The 15793-nt window shown below is 44.9% G+C and overlaps 1 protein-coding gene across 3 annotated transcripts in view; it reads left to right on the forward strand.

The window, feature by feature from the left end:
* LOC119425154 (unconventional myosin-XVIIIb) overlaps positions 1–15793 on the forward strand; it is a 281445-nt gene that overhangs the window by 199170 nt on the left and 66482 nt on the right. For all 3 annotated transcript variants that reach the window (XM_037692688.1, XM_037692689.1, XM_037692690.1), the window contains 2 exons: positions 13617–13817; positions 13901–14011. In XM_037692688.1, coding sequence (XP_037548616.1) covers positions 13617–13817; positions 13901–14011 — 312 coding nt within the window. The remainder of the gene's footprint in view (positions 1–13616; positions 13818–13900; positions 14012–15793) is intronic.

The following is a 15793-nucleotide window of genomic DNA, read 5'->3' on the forward strand; positions in this document are numbered from 1 at the left end:
AGAGATGTCCGAATGAGGGGTGGGTGTAGTATTTCTTCTGGGGTGGGGATGGGGTGGATGTCCTTGGGGGTGGCCCGGGACTGTGCATGGCCGGCTGGCTGGCCCCTTTCCTGTGGTGGGGGCTCGCTCCCGGTGCTTCCTGGCACTGTCGGCGGTTGGGCGGGCGCTCTTGGCCGGGTCGTCCTGGTGGGGTTTGGCTCCATCTGGTAGCGGGCTGACTGCGGTCTGTGGGGGTCCTGGTGGCCCTCGGGTGTGTAGGCTGCTGGTGCAGCTTCTGGCGGCCCTCGGGGCTCTGTCCCTCTCTGGTCTGGAGCTCAGCGGGCCTGGCGGTCGGTCCAGATGGAGAGGTGTCTTGGCCTCAATCCCTGGGTGGACCTTGGGGGGCTGGGGGGGGGGCTGTTGGGTCAGTGGGGGAGCTGACTCCCTGTGGGAGCATTTGCTCTCACAGTTATTTCTCCCCATCCCTCACCATGCACTTCCACCCTCTTCATTTCAATTCCATACATTTAGGGTTGTTTGGGCTCGGGTGTGCTGCAACAATTTTACATCTTTGTTGACCATAGCCACCTGGGACTCAATTTTATTGTACACCTTAGACATTCATTCATAACATCCTCATGACATTCATATATAGGAATTTGAGGTGGGCACATGGCTATGGGTGGTGGGATGACCTTACTCTCACCCCCTGTGCCTGTGCTCACTTACAACGGTTGCATTTAGACACTAGGGTTTGGATAGAGTTGGGGTGGAGGGGAAACTGGCACCATGCCAGCCTTTGCTCCTTCTTCTTTCCTTTTTAATGGCACTATACAACAACACACATCAACAGCACATTTAGGGGTGGGGGTGTATGTGTCGGGGTCTTATTTATTTATTTTTTTTTTTTTTCTCCTCTTCCTACCCACCTAGTTCCCTGACTGCCATTCCGGGGGTGGGGTCCGGGAGAAGGGCAGGCCGTCGGTTGTTGACCAGGACTATGTGGGGGTTCAGGGTCTGGGGGTTGCCATGGGCGGTGCTGGCGCTGTGCTCTCCCTGGGGTTGTTTGGACCCCCTGAGCTTGGCTCTTGGGTGCCATGGTTGGCCCGCTGGCCGGGGTGGCTGCCGGGGCCTGGCGGGCGGTCGGCTGGGGGTGCGTGCTTGGTTGTTGGCGGTGTGTGGGGGTGGTCGGTGGCGTGTCCTCTTCATGGTGGGGGGGTGTCCTGTCGGCGGGGCATGGCCTGGGCCGGGTCTGGGGTATTGGCTCTTCTCCGCTCAAGAATGAATGGGTTTACCTCCTGGGTTTGGGCATGGGCTGCCCCCTGTAGAGGGCGGGTACATGTCTTGGACCTGGGGGGTATAGAGTGTGTATCGGGAATAAGAATGAAATGTATCGTTATTGTATGTCTTTGAGTGAATGAATGTGAGATTGAGGTTGGGATAGTCTGATTGTGTCTGTGTATGAATGGGTATTTGTTAGGCCGAGACTCGGACTGCCCCCTCTTTGATACAACTGGGGGTGCTTGGCATCGCGCCCCTATCACGCGGCCCCCTGGTGGGGTGTGTCCTTGCCTGCCGGCACGCTTGGGGCCCTTGGTATCGGGGGCTGGGCGCTTGGGCGTGTGTCGGCTCGGCCTGGTGTCTGCCTGGTGGGGCTCGGGTCCTCTGGCCCTGTCAGGCCTTGGCCTGGGAGGTGTGAGTCCTCGGTGCCCGGGCATCGGTGCCTGGACCTGGACCTACATCGGTGCGGCGGGTGCCGACGGAGGCCTATGAGTTTGTCGCTGTTGGCCCCGGGGGGTCACTGTATGTGGTTGCTGGTGGGGATCTTCCGGTTCTCCCCTGTGGTCCGTTCTGGGGGGTGGGTGAGTGGTTCGTCCTATGTGGGTGGCTCTGGGGGCTCCACGGTCAGGGTCCCTCCTGGGGTCTTGGGCTCTGGTCCCCCCTTTTTCGTCTGCCTCTGGTCTTGGGGGTCGGGTCTCTGCTGCTTCACAGTTACTAATAAATGTTCTATTAGAGAAGCCTTATACACTTATGCATGCTCACAACCACACACAAATAGAAGCAGGGATGCTTATGTAGGCTTTATATGTAGATATATAGATATGTATGTGAGTGTATATTCATGTGTATGTATGTATGTATGTATATAGGCGTAGGTATGGGTATATATATTTATGGAAACTTACTGCAAAGCCATGAATATTTTAAGTTCTTTATACATATGTATTGTGTTACTGTGTTTTGTCATGTTCTTTGCAGGTGAACAGACAGTGGCCGGGTGTTTTGACGTGTGCTCTATTTGTATATATTTCTTATATTTTGGAGTCTTACTTTGTCTTTTCTTTCTTTCTATCCTATTAAAAAAAAAAAAAAAAAAAAAAAAAAACTACACTAGATAGTCACTATAATAAATATTTCATAATAATGGTGTGGAGAGGATGGCTGTAAGGGGAGAAGGGAGGCCATCAAAAAAACCCAAAAAAAACAGTTTGAAACACAACACATGAATGATGTTTGTTTTGAGGTGAGGTGAACTCTGTTCAAAGGTGTTGTTCCCCTACATATTCTCCCACTTTTCGAATTTCAACCCTGATGGTTATGAATCGGAAACTCGTCATCCATACGTCAGGAATGTTCCAAGAACGTTGTAATAGATTCCCAAAAGTCAAAGTCTATAATTCCATGGAAGGAAAACAAGGTTAAAGTTATCCCATATGAAGTCTGAAGGAATAATTCCAGATATGGAAAGGATCAATGTTCTTGGTTATTCCCAGAGTGTTCAAAAGGGTTAATTCCAAGTGTTCGAAGGGTTAATTTCACAACGTGAAACAGGAAAGGCAAAGGTATTCCATTTGAGTTCAAAGCGATAATTCCACCTTCAAGGGAAAGGAAACTCAAGGGTATTCCATGTGAAGGCCGAGGGATCTTCTGGAAGGCATGGTGATGTCACTCTCTGGAACGATGGGTTGGATCGTCAGGGAATGCCGTGGTGTCATCTGGATGATGGACTGGATCAGTTGGATGATGCAGTGATGTCATCTGGATGAAGGATTGGACAATTTGGATGATGCAGTATTTTCATCTGGACCACAGGATATTGGTGTAGGATAGTATCCATCTGGTGACTTCTGGTGACCTTCTAAACTACGTGTCTACGCACTTTGTTCATGTAATGGAATCCTAAAGATAAATCTGTATGCATGCAAATCTATAGGTCCTTCTCAAAAAATTAGCATATTGTGATAAAGGTCATTATTTTCCATAATGTAATGATAAAAATGGAACTTTCATATATTTCAGATTCATTGCACACCAACTGAAATATTTCAGGTCTTTAATTGATTTAATACTCCTGTATTATACTTTTGTATACTCTTATATCTTTTTTTATATTGTTATGGAATTGTTTTGTATTTTTTTTAAATGAATAAACTTTATACCATACCATACCATTATACCAATACTGATGATTATGGCATACAGCTCATGAAAACCCAAAATGCCTGTCCCAAAAAATTAGCATATCATGAAAAGGTTCTCTAAACAAGCTATTATCCTAACCATCTAAATCAAGGACGTAACTCAAAACACCTGCAAAAGATTCCTGAGGCTTTTAAAATTCCCAGCCTTGTTCATTACTCAAAACCGCAATCATGGGTAAGAATGCCGACCTGAGTGCAGTCCAGAAGGCCATCATTGACACCCTCAAGCAAGAGAGTAAGACACAGAAAGAAACTGCTGAACGAATAGGCTGTTCCCAGAGTGCTATATCAAGGCACCTCAGTGGGAAGTCTGTGGGAAGGGAAAAGTGTGGCAGAAAACGCTGCACAACAAGAAGAGGTGACCGGACCCTGAGGAGGATTGTGGAGAAGGGCCGATTCCAGACCTTGGAGGACCTGCGGAAGCAGTGGACTGAGTCTGTAGTAGAAACATCCAGAGCCACCATGCACAGGCGTGTGCAGGAAATGGGCTACAGGTGTCGCATTCCCCAGGTCAAGCCACTTTTGAACCAGAAATAGCGCCTGACCTGGGCTACAGAGAAGCAGCACTGGACTGTTACTCAGTGGTCCAAAGTACTTTTTTCGGATGAAAGCAAATTTTGCATGTCATTCGGAAATCAAGGTGCCAGAGTCTGGAGGAAGACTGGGGAGAAGGAAATGCCAAAATGCCAGAAGTCCAGTGTGAAGCACCCACAGTAAGTGATGGTCTGGGGTGCCATGTCAGCTGCTAGTGTTGGTCCACTGTGTTTTATCAATGGCAGGGTCAATGCAGCTAGCTATCAGGAGATTTTGGAGCACTTCATGCTTCCATCTGCTGAAAAGCTTTATGGAGATGAAGATTTCATTTTTCAGCACGACCTGGCACCTGCTCACAGTGCCAAAACTACTGGTAAATGGTTGACTGACCATGGTATTACTGTGCTCAATTGGCCTGCCAACTCTCCTGACCTGAACCCCATAGAGAACCTGTGGGATATTGTGAAGAGAAAGTTGAGAGACGCAAGACCCAACACTATGGATGAGCTTAAGGCCGCTATCGAAGCATCCTGGGCCTCCATAACACCTCAGCAGTGCCACAGGCTGATTGCCTCCATGCTACGCCGCATTGAAGCAGTCATTCATGCAAAAGGATTCCCGACCAATTATTGAGTGCATAATTGAACATGATTATTTGAAGGTTGGCATTTTTTGTATTAAAAACAAACTTTCATTGGTGGGATGAAATATGCTAATTTTTGGGGACAGGCATTTTGGGTTTTCATGAGCTGTATGCCATAATCATCAGTATTAAAACAATTAAAGAATGCTTCCAGGAACGCCGTAGGGAGCGGGACTACAACTCCCAGAATCCTTCCGGTTCCGCAGAACCGCTGAGTGGGGCATACAACTACAGTTTTACCCCAGAAGACTACAAGTCCCAGGGAGAGTTTTCTAACTCACAGTTTGATCGGCCCGAACCAATGTAGATTGGTCGTACCCGTTTGACTCCTCAAGAAAGGCAGAGACGTAGAAAATTGGGCTTGTGTATTTATTGTGGGAAAAACGGGCACTTTGTAGCCTCCTACCCGCTTCAGGGAAACTCCAACATCCACCAATAAAGAGGGAGATACGGGTGGGCACGGCATCAATCTCCCCTGCTTTGAGACTTACCTTACCTACTGTAATTCTAATCAATCAAAATCATTTCTCTGTCACAGCCTTAATTGATTCGGGTGCCGAACAAAATTTAATCAGTCAAGATTTAGTTAAGGAGTTCTCCCTTCCAGTCAAGGGGATTGAGTCTATCTCTATAGCCGAGGTTACAGGGGAGTTTTTGGCCCAGGTCAATTTTAAGACAGCAGACCTTCATTTAATAACCTCAGGAAACTATCATGAGACCACTAGCTTTTTTGTATTTGAGTCCCCCACCTCTCAATTAATCCTTGGGTACCCCTGGCTTAAAAACCATAATCCCCCACATTAATTGGGAGCTAGGAAGGGTAGAAAGGTGGAGCGACAAGTGTTTAAAGTGCTGTCTTCGCTCAGGGGTCTCAAACATGTCCAAGCCCAAATTAGAGTCCTGTGAGACCAATCTGTCCGGTGTTCCTTCTGAGTACCACGATTTAGCTCCTGTTTTCAACAAACAGAGGGCCCTATCACTACCTCCACACCGCCACTATGATTGTTCCATCGACCTCCTTCCGGGAGCCTCTCTGCCTTCTAGCCGCCTTTTTAATATCTCCGGTCCTGAGAGGGAGGCTATAAGGTCGTACATTGAGGAATCCCTCGACTCGGGGATTATTCGCCCATCAACTTCACCTCTAGGTGCAGGATTCTTTTTTATCACCAAGAAGGATAAGTCTCTGCGTCCCTGCATCGACTACCGTGAACTCAACAACATCACCATTAAAAATAAATACCCCCTTCCACTAATCAATTCCATCCAAGAGCAGTTACAACCAGCCACCATTTTCACTAAACTGGACTTACGCAATGCATATAACTTGGTTCGCATCAGACAAGGCGATGAGTGGAAAACCGCATTCAGAACCCCGTTGGGTCACTTTGAGTATCTGGTGATGCCTTTAGGGCTCACTAACGCTCCTGCAGTATTCCAGGCTTTGGTCAACGATGTGTTAAGGGATTTTATTGGGGACTTTGTTTTCGTCTACCTCGACGACATCCTCATTTATTCAAGAAACAAGGAAGAACACGTTAACCATATTAGAGCAGTTCTACAAAGGCTCTACGAGAATCAACTCTTTGTGAAGGGTGAGAAGTGTGATTTCCATGCCTCATCTGTGTCCTTTTTGGGGTTTATCTTCGGGGAGGGGTTTTTCAGGACCGACCCCGAGAAAACTAAGGCAGTGGTAGAGTGGCCAGTCCCGGAAACAAGGAAACAACTGCAACGAATCTTGGGGTTCGCAAACTTTTATAGGCGTTTCATCAAGAATTACAGCCGCATCGCCGCACCCCTATCTCAGCTTACCTCCACGACCAGAGCATTTAAATGGACTCCTGAGGCTGACGCTGCTTTTGGTAAGCTAAAGGATTTATTCTCATCTGCACCCATTCTCTGTCATCCAGACCCCACACGGCAGTTTATCCTCGAGGTGGATGCATCTGATACTGGAGTCGGGGCGGTCCTATCCCAGAGGTCGCTCCTTGATGGCAAGGTACACCCCTGTGCATTCTTTTCCCGCCGATTGTCCCAAGCAGAGAGAAATTATGATGTGGGCAACAGAGAATTATTGGCCGTTAAATTAGCTTTGGAGGAATGGCGCCATTGGCTTGAGGGCACAGAGACTCCCTTTCTGATTTGGACAGATCACAAGAACCTTACATATTTGAGAGAGGCTAAACGGTTAAACCCCAGACAGGCACGCTGGTCCTTATTTTTTAACCGTTTTAACTTCACACTGACTTTCCGACCTGGTACCAATAACATCAAGCCTGACCCTCTCTCCCGCCAGTTTTCTCCTCCAGACACTCCAGAACCTGTGAAGGGCATCATCTTCCCGGTCTGCATTGTCGGAGCCCTTACATGGCCTATTATGAGAGAGGTTCGTGAAGCCCACCTGACGGAATCTGATCCTGGCACTGGTCTCCCTGGCACTTTGTTCGTCCCCTCTCATATGAGGTCTAAGGTACTTGACTGGCTCCACACCAATAGACTCTCGTGTCATCCTGGTACAGCACGTATGCTGTCTCTTACGAAGAGACATTTCTGGTGGCCCACTCTTTCCAAGGATGTCAAGGACTTTGTTGCGGCTTGCTCCACTTGTGCCAGGAACAAGACCGGTACTCAGCCTCCTGCCGGTCTCCTACAGCCTCTGCCAACACCTAGCCGTCCCTGGTCTCATATTTCAGTGGACTTCGTCACCGGGTTACCCCCTTCTGAAGGTAACACCACAATCCTAACTATCATCGACAGGTTTTCTAAAGCAGCACATTTCATCCCACTACCCAAGCTCCCATCAGCCATGGAGGCAGCTCAGATCTTGGTCCAACAAGTTTTTAGGATTCATGGCATCCCTTCAGATGTGGTCTCTGACAGAGGACTGCAGTTTATTTCCCAAGTTTGGCGTTGTTTCTGTAGGACATTGGGGGCGTCCACCAATCTCACTTCGGGTTATCATCCTCAGTCAAACGGACAGACTGAAAGGTGCAACCAAGAGCTGGAGACCACCCTGAGGTGCATTGTGGAGCGTAACCCCTCAGTGTGGAGTCAACATCTTGTGTGGGTCGAGTACGCCCTCAACTCGCATACCTCCTCGGCCACAGGTATGTCACCTTTTGAGGCTTCTCTGGGCTATCTCCCTCCCTTGTTCCCCAGTCAGGAGACAGAGGTTTCAGTGCCGTCTGTCCAGCACCACTTCTGCCGTTGTAGACATATCTGGCGCCAAACAAGGGCGGCTCTTCTTCACACTGTGGCTCAAAACAAGAGGTTTGCGGACCGTCACCGTTCCGCCGCACCTTCTTATCAGGTTGGCCAGAAGGTGTGGTTATCCACCAGAGACATTCATCTCAAGGACACTCCCAGGAAATTGGCCCCTCGCTTCATCGGTCCCTTCACCATTGACAGGATCATCAATCCCTCGGCTGTGCGCCTACAGCTCCCCAGCTCCTTGAGAATCCATCCTACCTTCCACGTTTCTCAGGTAAAACCTGTTTCAGAGAGCCCATTGTGCCCTCCGGCCGACCTCCCTCCACCCACCCGACTTATTGACAACCATCCAGCTTTCACGGTCTGTACCATTCTGGATGTCCGTCGCCGGGGACGGCGCTTCCAGTACCTCGTGGACTGGGAGGGCTATGGCCCGGAGGAGCGATCCTGGATCCCTTGTTCCTTCATATTGGACCCCAGCCTTATCACCGCCTTCTTCAAGGCCCACCCCGAGAAGCGCCTTGGGTCGCCCAGGGGCGACTCGTGAGGGGGGGGGGGGTACTGTAAGAGTTGAACTTGCTGCAGCTCCAAGATGGCCGCCAATCATCCACAGCTGACGACCATCTACCTGACGAGCTCCTTTACTACATAAGGCTGCAGTCAAGCTCTTCTCGTCACTGGAGCATTAATTCCTTCCGGGTATTTGTGCTTCTAGCCAGTTTGTTGAGTATATGGAGAAGATATCTTACCTTGTTTCTTGTGTCTACAGTTTTCTGGTCATCTCGGATCCTGCCCCTGGTTCTTCCTGTGCCAGAGTCTCGTCTCTGTTGCTTTTGCCCTCCAACCACTTGCCTGCCTTGGGAGTTTCCCCCACAGCCTCAACCACAAGGATTTACCTGTAAGGAGAGACAAAACTATTTATTCCATCGTTTTGAGCTGCTTCCTCTTGCCTCCTCGACCTGACCCTGTCTCTGCCTTTTTCAGGAGTCCCAGGCCAACTTTTGTATATACCTGTCGTCACATTCACTGTAAATAATAAACACTGTTTTGCTTACTTGAGACTCATGTTGTTCTGGTTCTCTTTCCTATTGGGTAGTCCGAATCATAACACATACATATAAAAACAACTTAAACAAAACTCCAATTATGATAAATATCTCTTGATAATGAACCAAAGCTACTAAAATAGTGAGTACGTTTGTTAGAAAAATATTCCTGTCATCAGATCTCAGTTGCTTCATTGCAGCTGAACACCGTGTTACACTGAACATAAAATCAGCTGGTGGACATAAATACAGTACAGTAATATTATATTCACAAAATACTAACAATAATATGTTCATCTTACTTGTGAAAAGTTATCCCACGAGACCTGACGTCAACAGTCCGTCGATTAGAACAGAAATAAGCTGCGAAGTGCTGAGACATCTTCTGCTTTAACCAAAGGACGACCGTTTCAAGATGGCGGCCGAAAATCCTACGCCGCAGCAGTCAGTGCTGTATCTAGCGTTTATATCTATGCTAGAATTAGCCTTTGGTATTTACACAAGCATTGTTAAAGTCACTACACAAATTTTCACTTCTTTTCGCAACGAAAACGAAGCTTAAACAAGCGATCAGCATGAAGCATGAAAGTCTTTTCACAAATTTGGACGAACGAAGTGTCACTTTGGTCAGCGTGGGCCTGTAGCTTAGCTTAGCTTCTCAGCTTAGCTGTTATTACCGATCCAAAAACGCCTTTTTGGACGGCTTAAAAACGGATTTTTCACCGTTACATTTTCACTATAAAGACGTGACTCTGTCGGTTCGCCTTAGTGAATCAGATAAGGACTTTTTACCGTTTAAAGTGTCATTAAACGGGGCGTTAGCGTTAGCTATGCTAATTGCTAACAGAATCCACTGCACTAATCTAGATTTTACTGTTCGTTGCGGCTTAAAATCTAAACTATTTCACTTAAAATTTTGAAAACTGGATTGATCAAATCCTTAAACCATAGATTTTAATCCGGCTGGACTGAATTATAAAATTCAGGTTATAAAATGCATGCAGAATATTTATTTTAAATGTAGAAGCAGACGCGGTGTGAGAAGTGTGACCCCACCTTATTCACAGAGAGGCACAAACACATGCATGACAGACGGGAGAAACGCAGTTTGGAGCAGAAATCAAAGAATGCAGTTTTAACACAGTTTTATGCTCACAATTCAACAAACCAGCATAGAAAATACTTTTCTGTGTGTATAATTTGCATAAAATGCTCCTCTAACAAGCCTAACACGGTAGGCATCACTATGTAGAGGGATTTTTGATTGGATATCTATATAATTTATTAGTTATGAGTTAAGCTCATAAGATATGCATTTATTATGCAAATAACCTCGTTATGCGGGCACCATCTCTTTGAGGAAAATCAGTCTCTAACCCTCAAATTAACTGAACTGAAACGTGAATTCTTTCCCGTGTTTAAAGGGGCGTTAAATCAGTTAATACACACAGATATGTCAAAATAATCACAATTTAGTTGATTTTTTATGTATTTTATTACAAAAATAATAATCTGATATATATATCTGATGAAGATTATTCATAAAAAATTAATACATAAATTAATAACAAAATTACCTTGTGTCAAAGGTTTTTTGATTATTAAATTCAGTGTAACTTTTTATAAAAGGCAGAATCTTGGACTGGTTTGTTGGGGTGTAGTTAAAATTGTGTCTAAATTAACTGTGGTGTATTTAAATTAATATTATTGTGAATGTATGATCACCAGAAAGGCATTAAGGTCTCTTGTCCTACCAGAATGAGTCGTCAGAATGTCCACAACTGCTTATGAGGGATGCCAGCTGTACCTGAGATGCTATGGGTGACTTAAAAGGAGGATTTATCCTCAAAGGTCACCGGTCATCCGTTAGAGGGACCAAGGTCCGATCACAGGCTCTTTGAAGTCAGCTGAGATTTATCACTCTGTGACGTGATGTTCTGGTTCGTGTCTCAGTTTAATGCCAGGTTCTGCTGGTTGTTGTCTTCCTTCCAGGACGTCTCACTAGGAGGAAGATTCTTCTCTGAAGTTTTGCTCGAAGTTCGTTGATGTAGAAAGAGCGAAGTGTAATGAAGAAGTGGTGTAGAAGATGAAGAAGTGAAGTGTCTGTCTGTGTGTTACAGATTCACTTAGGACCTCCCCCCTAGAAGTGGGATGGTTCATAGCTTTGTGTTATGTTTTTAAAGAAAATCACAGTCCATTTTCTCTATCTGCCTTTAAAAAGTCACACTTCTTTTAAAAGGAGAAAAATAAACATGATTATCTTAAAGAGAGGTTACTTTAAACAGACATTTTCTATAACAAACATTCAGTTCTGAAGCTATGGAAATAACATGCAGTGTTTATCAAAAAAGGTGTCGCTGTTCATCTCCTGAAAGAGAAAGTCATTTTTAAAACAAAGGATTCTTTTAAAACTGTTATCTCCATGGGAAAATCCTGGGAATAAAACTCCTCGGCAGGTGTCCCACCTCGAGGTCAATATGAACCACAGCTCTCATTAAGACGATCTGTCCGTTTCGTGGGAAATCCACGTCCATATTGGCAGTGAAGTTAACACAATGACAGTTTTCATTACATTAGATTAGTGGCAACTAAGGAGTTTGTAAGCTGAGTTTAACACCTGTAAAATAAAGTCTGTTCGTTCCCAAGGGAATAAATGCATCTTGTTTTAACAATTTCAAACACAACACATGAATGATGTTTGTTTTGAGGTGAGGTAAACTCTGTTCAAAGGTGGTGTTCCCCTACATATATATTGTATTAGCATGTACTGTATAAAATACTTTCTAATGATGTTACAAGTATCATTATTTATGTTGTTTGTTGTTGTGGTTTCTTGGTTTTGTCGTCTTTTTTTTCGCAGGTCTAGAGGCAGACTTCAATGATGTTGATTTGTGTTCTCTTTATACCTCTCTCTCTCCTCTATTCCTATCTCCTTCTTTACCATTTAACTATTTTCTCATTTTTCTGCTTTGTCATCTTTGTTTTTCATCCCCATGTCCATTACATCTGAAACAAGCCCATAGCAAATTCTAATAAAAATTAATTTTTATATGAAGTGGAGCATTAAGGCCAGCCATAATGCTCTGCTTGTAAGTCTGTTGGGCATCACTTTGACACTCAGACAATAATTCTAAGTGTCACAATGCTGGACAGGATAAGGGGAAAAAAATATGGCTATTAAACCTTTAAACGTTAGAGCACTGACAGCCTGTGTTTTATATTTTAGCTACTGTGGCTAAAGTTGCTGCAATGATGGATAATGTTACCCAGCTAACAAACACATAAATACTGTTTTTATTAACCTTACCTTGCGCTATATCTTGTAATATAACCTCCTAAAGTTCCTATTTGACTACGTTGTCTGACGTCATGTGAAAAGGGCCTATTGGCAGACTGGGGTGGTGGCTCCCCTCTTCAATAAGGGGGACGGGAGGGTGTGCTCCAATTATAGGGGCATCAGTCTCCTTAACCTCCCTGGTACTGATCCATTTTGGCGAAGAGGGAGCTGAGCTGTAATGCAAAGCTCTCTGTTTATCTGTCGGTCTTCATTTCTACCCTCACCTATGGTCACGAGCTCTGGGTAGTGACCGAAAGAATTATATCATGGATATAGGCGGTTGAAATGAGTTTCCTCTGCAGGGTAGCTGGACTCTCCCTTAGAGATATGGTGAGAAGTTCCGTTATCTGGGAGAGACTTGAAGTAGAACCACTGCTCCTCCACATTGTGAGGAGCCAGTTGAGGTGATTTGGGCATCTGGTAAGGATGCTCCCTGGGTGCCTCCCTAGAGAGGTGCTTCGGGCATCTCCGCCTGGGAGGAGACCCTGGGAAAGGCCCAGGACACGCTGGACAGATTATGCCTCTCAGTTGGCCTGGGAATGGCTTGGAGTCCTCCCAGAAGAGCTGGAAAAGGTGGCTGTGGAAAGAGATGTCTGGGCCTCCCTGCTCAAGCTGGTGCCTCCGTGACCCGACTTCAGAACAAGTGGAAGCGTGCGTGGGTGCATGCGTGCGTACGTGCGTGCGTACGTACGTACGTACGTACGTACGTACGTATGTACGTATATATGTATGTTTCAACAAAAGTCTCACAAATTACGTTGTAGGTTGATAAGTCGGAGATATTTCTGCCATGGAAATTCTGTGGGGTAGCACCACATTTGATATTTCACAGAACCAAAATATAGCACCTGTGACAACTGTGGTCATTAAAAAAAATCTGCCAATATAAAAGGGGAAGTTGGTGCTACAAAATTATAAATATGATTTTTATTAACCTTTATGTTTCAGGTATCAAATTATGGATTTTTTAAACTCTAAATACAGTAAAGCTGCTTTTTAAAGACAGGAGATTTTAGTCTATTTACTCATGCCTACCGCTAATTTTTGTGTACATGTGTTTGTACGTGTGTGTGCATTTTTGTTTCAGGTCACCTTGTAAGGACCAATTTTACAAAATGCATGCATTGTGGGAACCAACTGCTCTTTTATAGGGACCAAAGCCAGGTCCATATAAAAAGAGAAGTCTCTTCGGGGGTGAGGGGTTAGGTTTAGGACTAAGGTGTGAAATGTGGAAGGGTTAGGGTTAGGCATGTACTAGTAATGGTTAGGTTTAGGGTCAGGGTCAGGGATAGGTTATAAAAAATGAATGGAAGTCAATGCAAAGTCCCCAAAAAGTATGCTTACAAGAATGTGCATGTGTGTGCGTGCGTGTGTTTGTGTATTTGCAGGAGAGCCAGTCAGAGGTGACCCGTCTCCAAAAGCAGAAGGAGGAATTGTGTGCTCAGATCAGGGACCTCAGCCTACCTGTTGACCTTGCCTTAGACTCAGTGCCAGACCTGAAGAAGCAGCTTCGCCTCTTGGAGAGTCAAGCCAGTGAGAGAGACGAGGAAATTACAAAACTGTCTGCCAAAATCCAACAGCAGCAACAGGTGTTCACATGACACACTAACATATTCAGATCGATTTTCTTTTAGCCGCCTCGCTCACCTCATCCAATTTTCCCCACCTTTAGGTCCAAATGCGGTTTGAGATGGAGATGGAGAGGATGAAGCTGATGCATCAGAAGGAGCTGGAGGACAAAGAGGAAGAGTTAGAGGATGTCCACAAGTCTTCTCAGAGACGGGTGGGTTAAACTTACAGGTTTATGCATATTTTCAATAGATTCAAACTTACTCAATAGATTCAAACTTACTCAACTACTGAATGGCTACACCACTACTGGCTGTTTTAGAAGATGAGGTTGAGATATGTCAGCTGGTTGAATTATACAAGCACTTATTGTAATTAAGTTAGTTACATAATCCATGGCTTCAACTACACCACTCTTGTTAAATTTGAATAGGGATGCACCGATCCACATTTTTTTAACTTCCGATCTGATCCCGATACCTAAATCTGGATATGAGCCGATACGATACTATTCCTATGTCAAAGTCAGAGATTCTTTATTGTCGTTCGCACCACATGTGGTACATGTGGTGGAACAAAATTATGTACGCAGGGTCCCAGTTACATCCAACAATAAAATGTAAAAGAAAAACAATGATAACGTCTTAAGATTTGAACTAAGAAAAACATCAACTAAAAATACACTGAGCATGAATAGTATAAAAACATTACGTCGAACAGCAGCACGAACGTGAGTCTGTGTGAGCAGATGAGCCCGCATCGACACAGCAAAATGAAACAGATCAGCAGCAACATGATGTAACTTTTCACAGTGATTATTCATGAATCTAACAGCCTCAGGGTAGAAGCTGTTCCTCAGTCTAGTGGTTCTACACTTAATGCTCCTCAACCTCCTTCCTTTATTGATTTTATATGAGGCTGTAATAATCTCCTCTCTACAGGCAAGTACAAGTTATACAAATCTGGACTTCATGAGACACGCCTCTGTTCAGGAAATCCATTCCATAGTTTGAAGCCAACTTGCAGAGCAGCAAGCAGAGAATCACATGTGGAGATGTTTCAACAGACACAGACATGCATCATAGATCGGAAATCTCTGCAGGTTGGATCGGAAAAATCCGATACGTAAAGTATGCTGGTACCGGAGCCCGATACGGATACCGGATTGGCCCCACCCCTAATTTTGAACAAATTTTTTTCCTTTCCAATTAAATGCAAAATTCTCTGTCCAGATGAGAGTGCAAAAATATCCAAAAAGATTAAACCTACATGCCAGGCCTGTAGGGGGTAATAATCTTGGAATTATTATTGCCCATCGCCAAAACATACTATGAGCAGTCATTAAAAAAATAATACTTTGCTTGTTTTTTTTTCATTAAACCTTTTTTTAGACAGGTAAAATCCCATTCAGCCTCCAAGACTCATTTACAAGAGAGACCTGATTTCAACAAAGAATGATGACAACAATGGACAACAGCGACAACAATAAACAGTTATAAAAAGTCATACTCCAGTTTTTTTTTTTAAACAATTAGGATGGCTTAAAAAAAGTAACAAAAAAAAACCCCAGCTAGATTCTAAGGCGAATGTAGAAAACTAAAAACAGGAACATGTCTGCATTGGTCCCTGCCAGGAGTTCAACAGACTCTTAAAGCCACTTAGAGAGGTCAAGGTTGAGAGCTTCAAATGTTTTTGTAAGGTATTCCAGGAAACAGGAGCGGAGTAGGAGAAGGCCCTCTTGCCTAGTTTAGTCCTCACTGAGGGAACACTGCAGGTAATAATGTCCTGAGAGTAGCTGCACTCATGTAAAGACATGTAGGAGGAGATGTATGAAGGCAGCAGACCAACAAGTGATTTAAAGATGAAAATGTACCAGTGAGAGTGTCTGCGTGAAGTTAATGATGTCCAGTTAACCAGTAAATACAGGGTGGGTACGATAATCACAGCCAGTTATGAATCTTAGTGCACCATGATAGACAGCATCCAACATCTGCAG

Source organism: Nematolebias whitei, chromosome 18, assembly GCF_014905685.2.
Source record: "Nematolebias whitei isolate Nwh7 chromosome 18, NemWhi1, whole genome shotgun sequence".
NCBI lineage: Eukaryota > Metazoa > Chordata > Actinopteri > Cyprinodontiformes > Rivulidae > Nematolebias > Nematolebias whitei.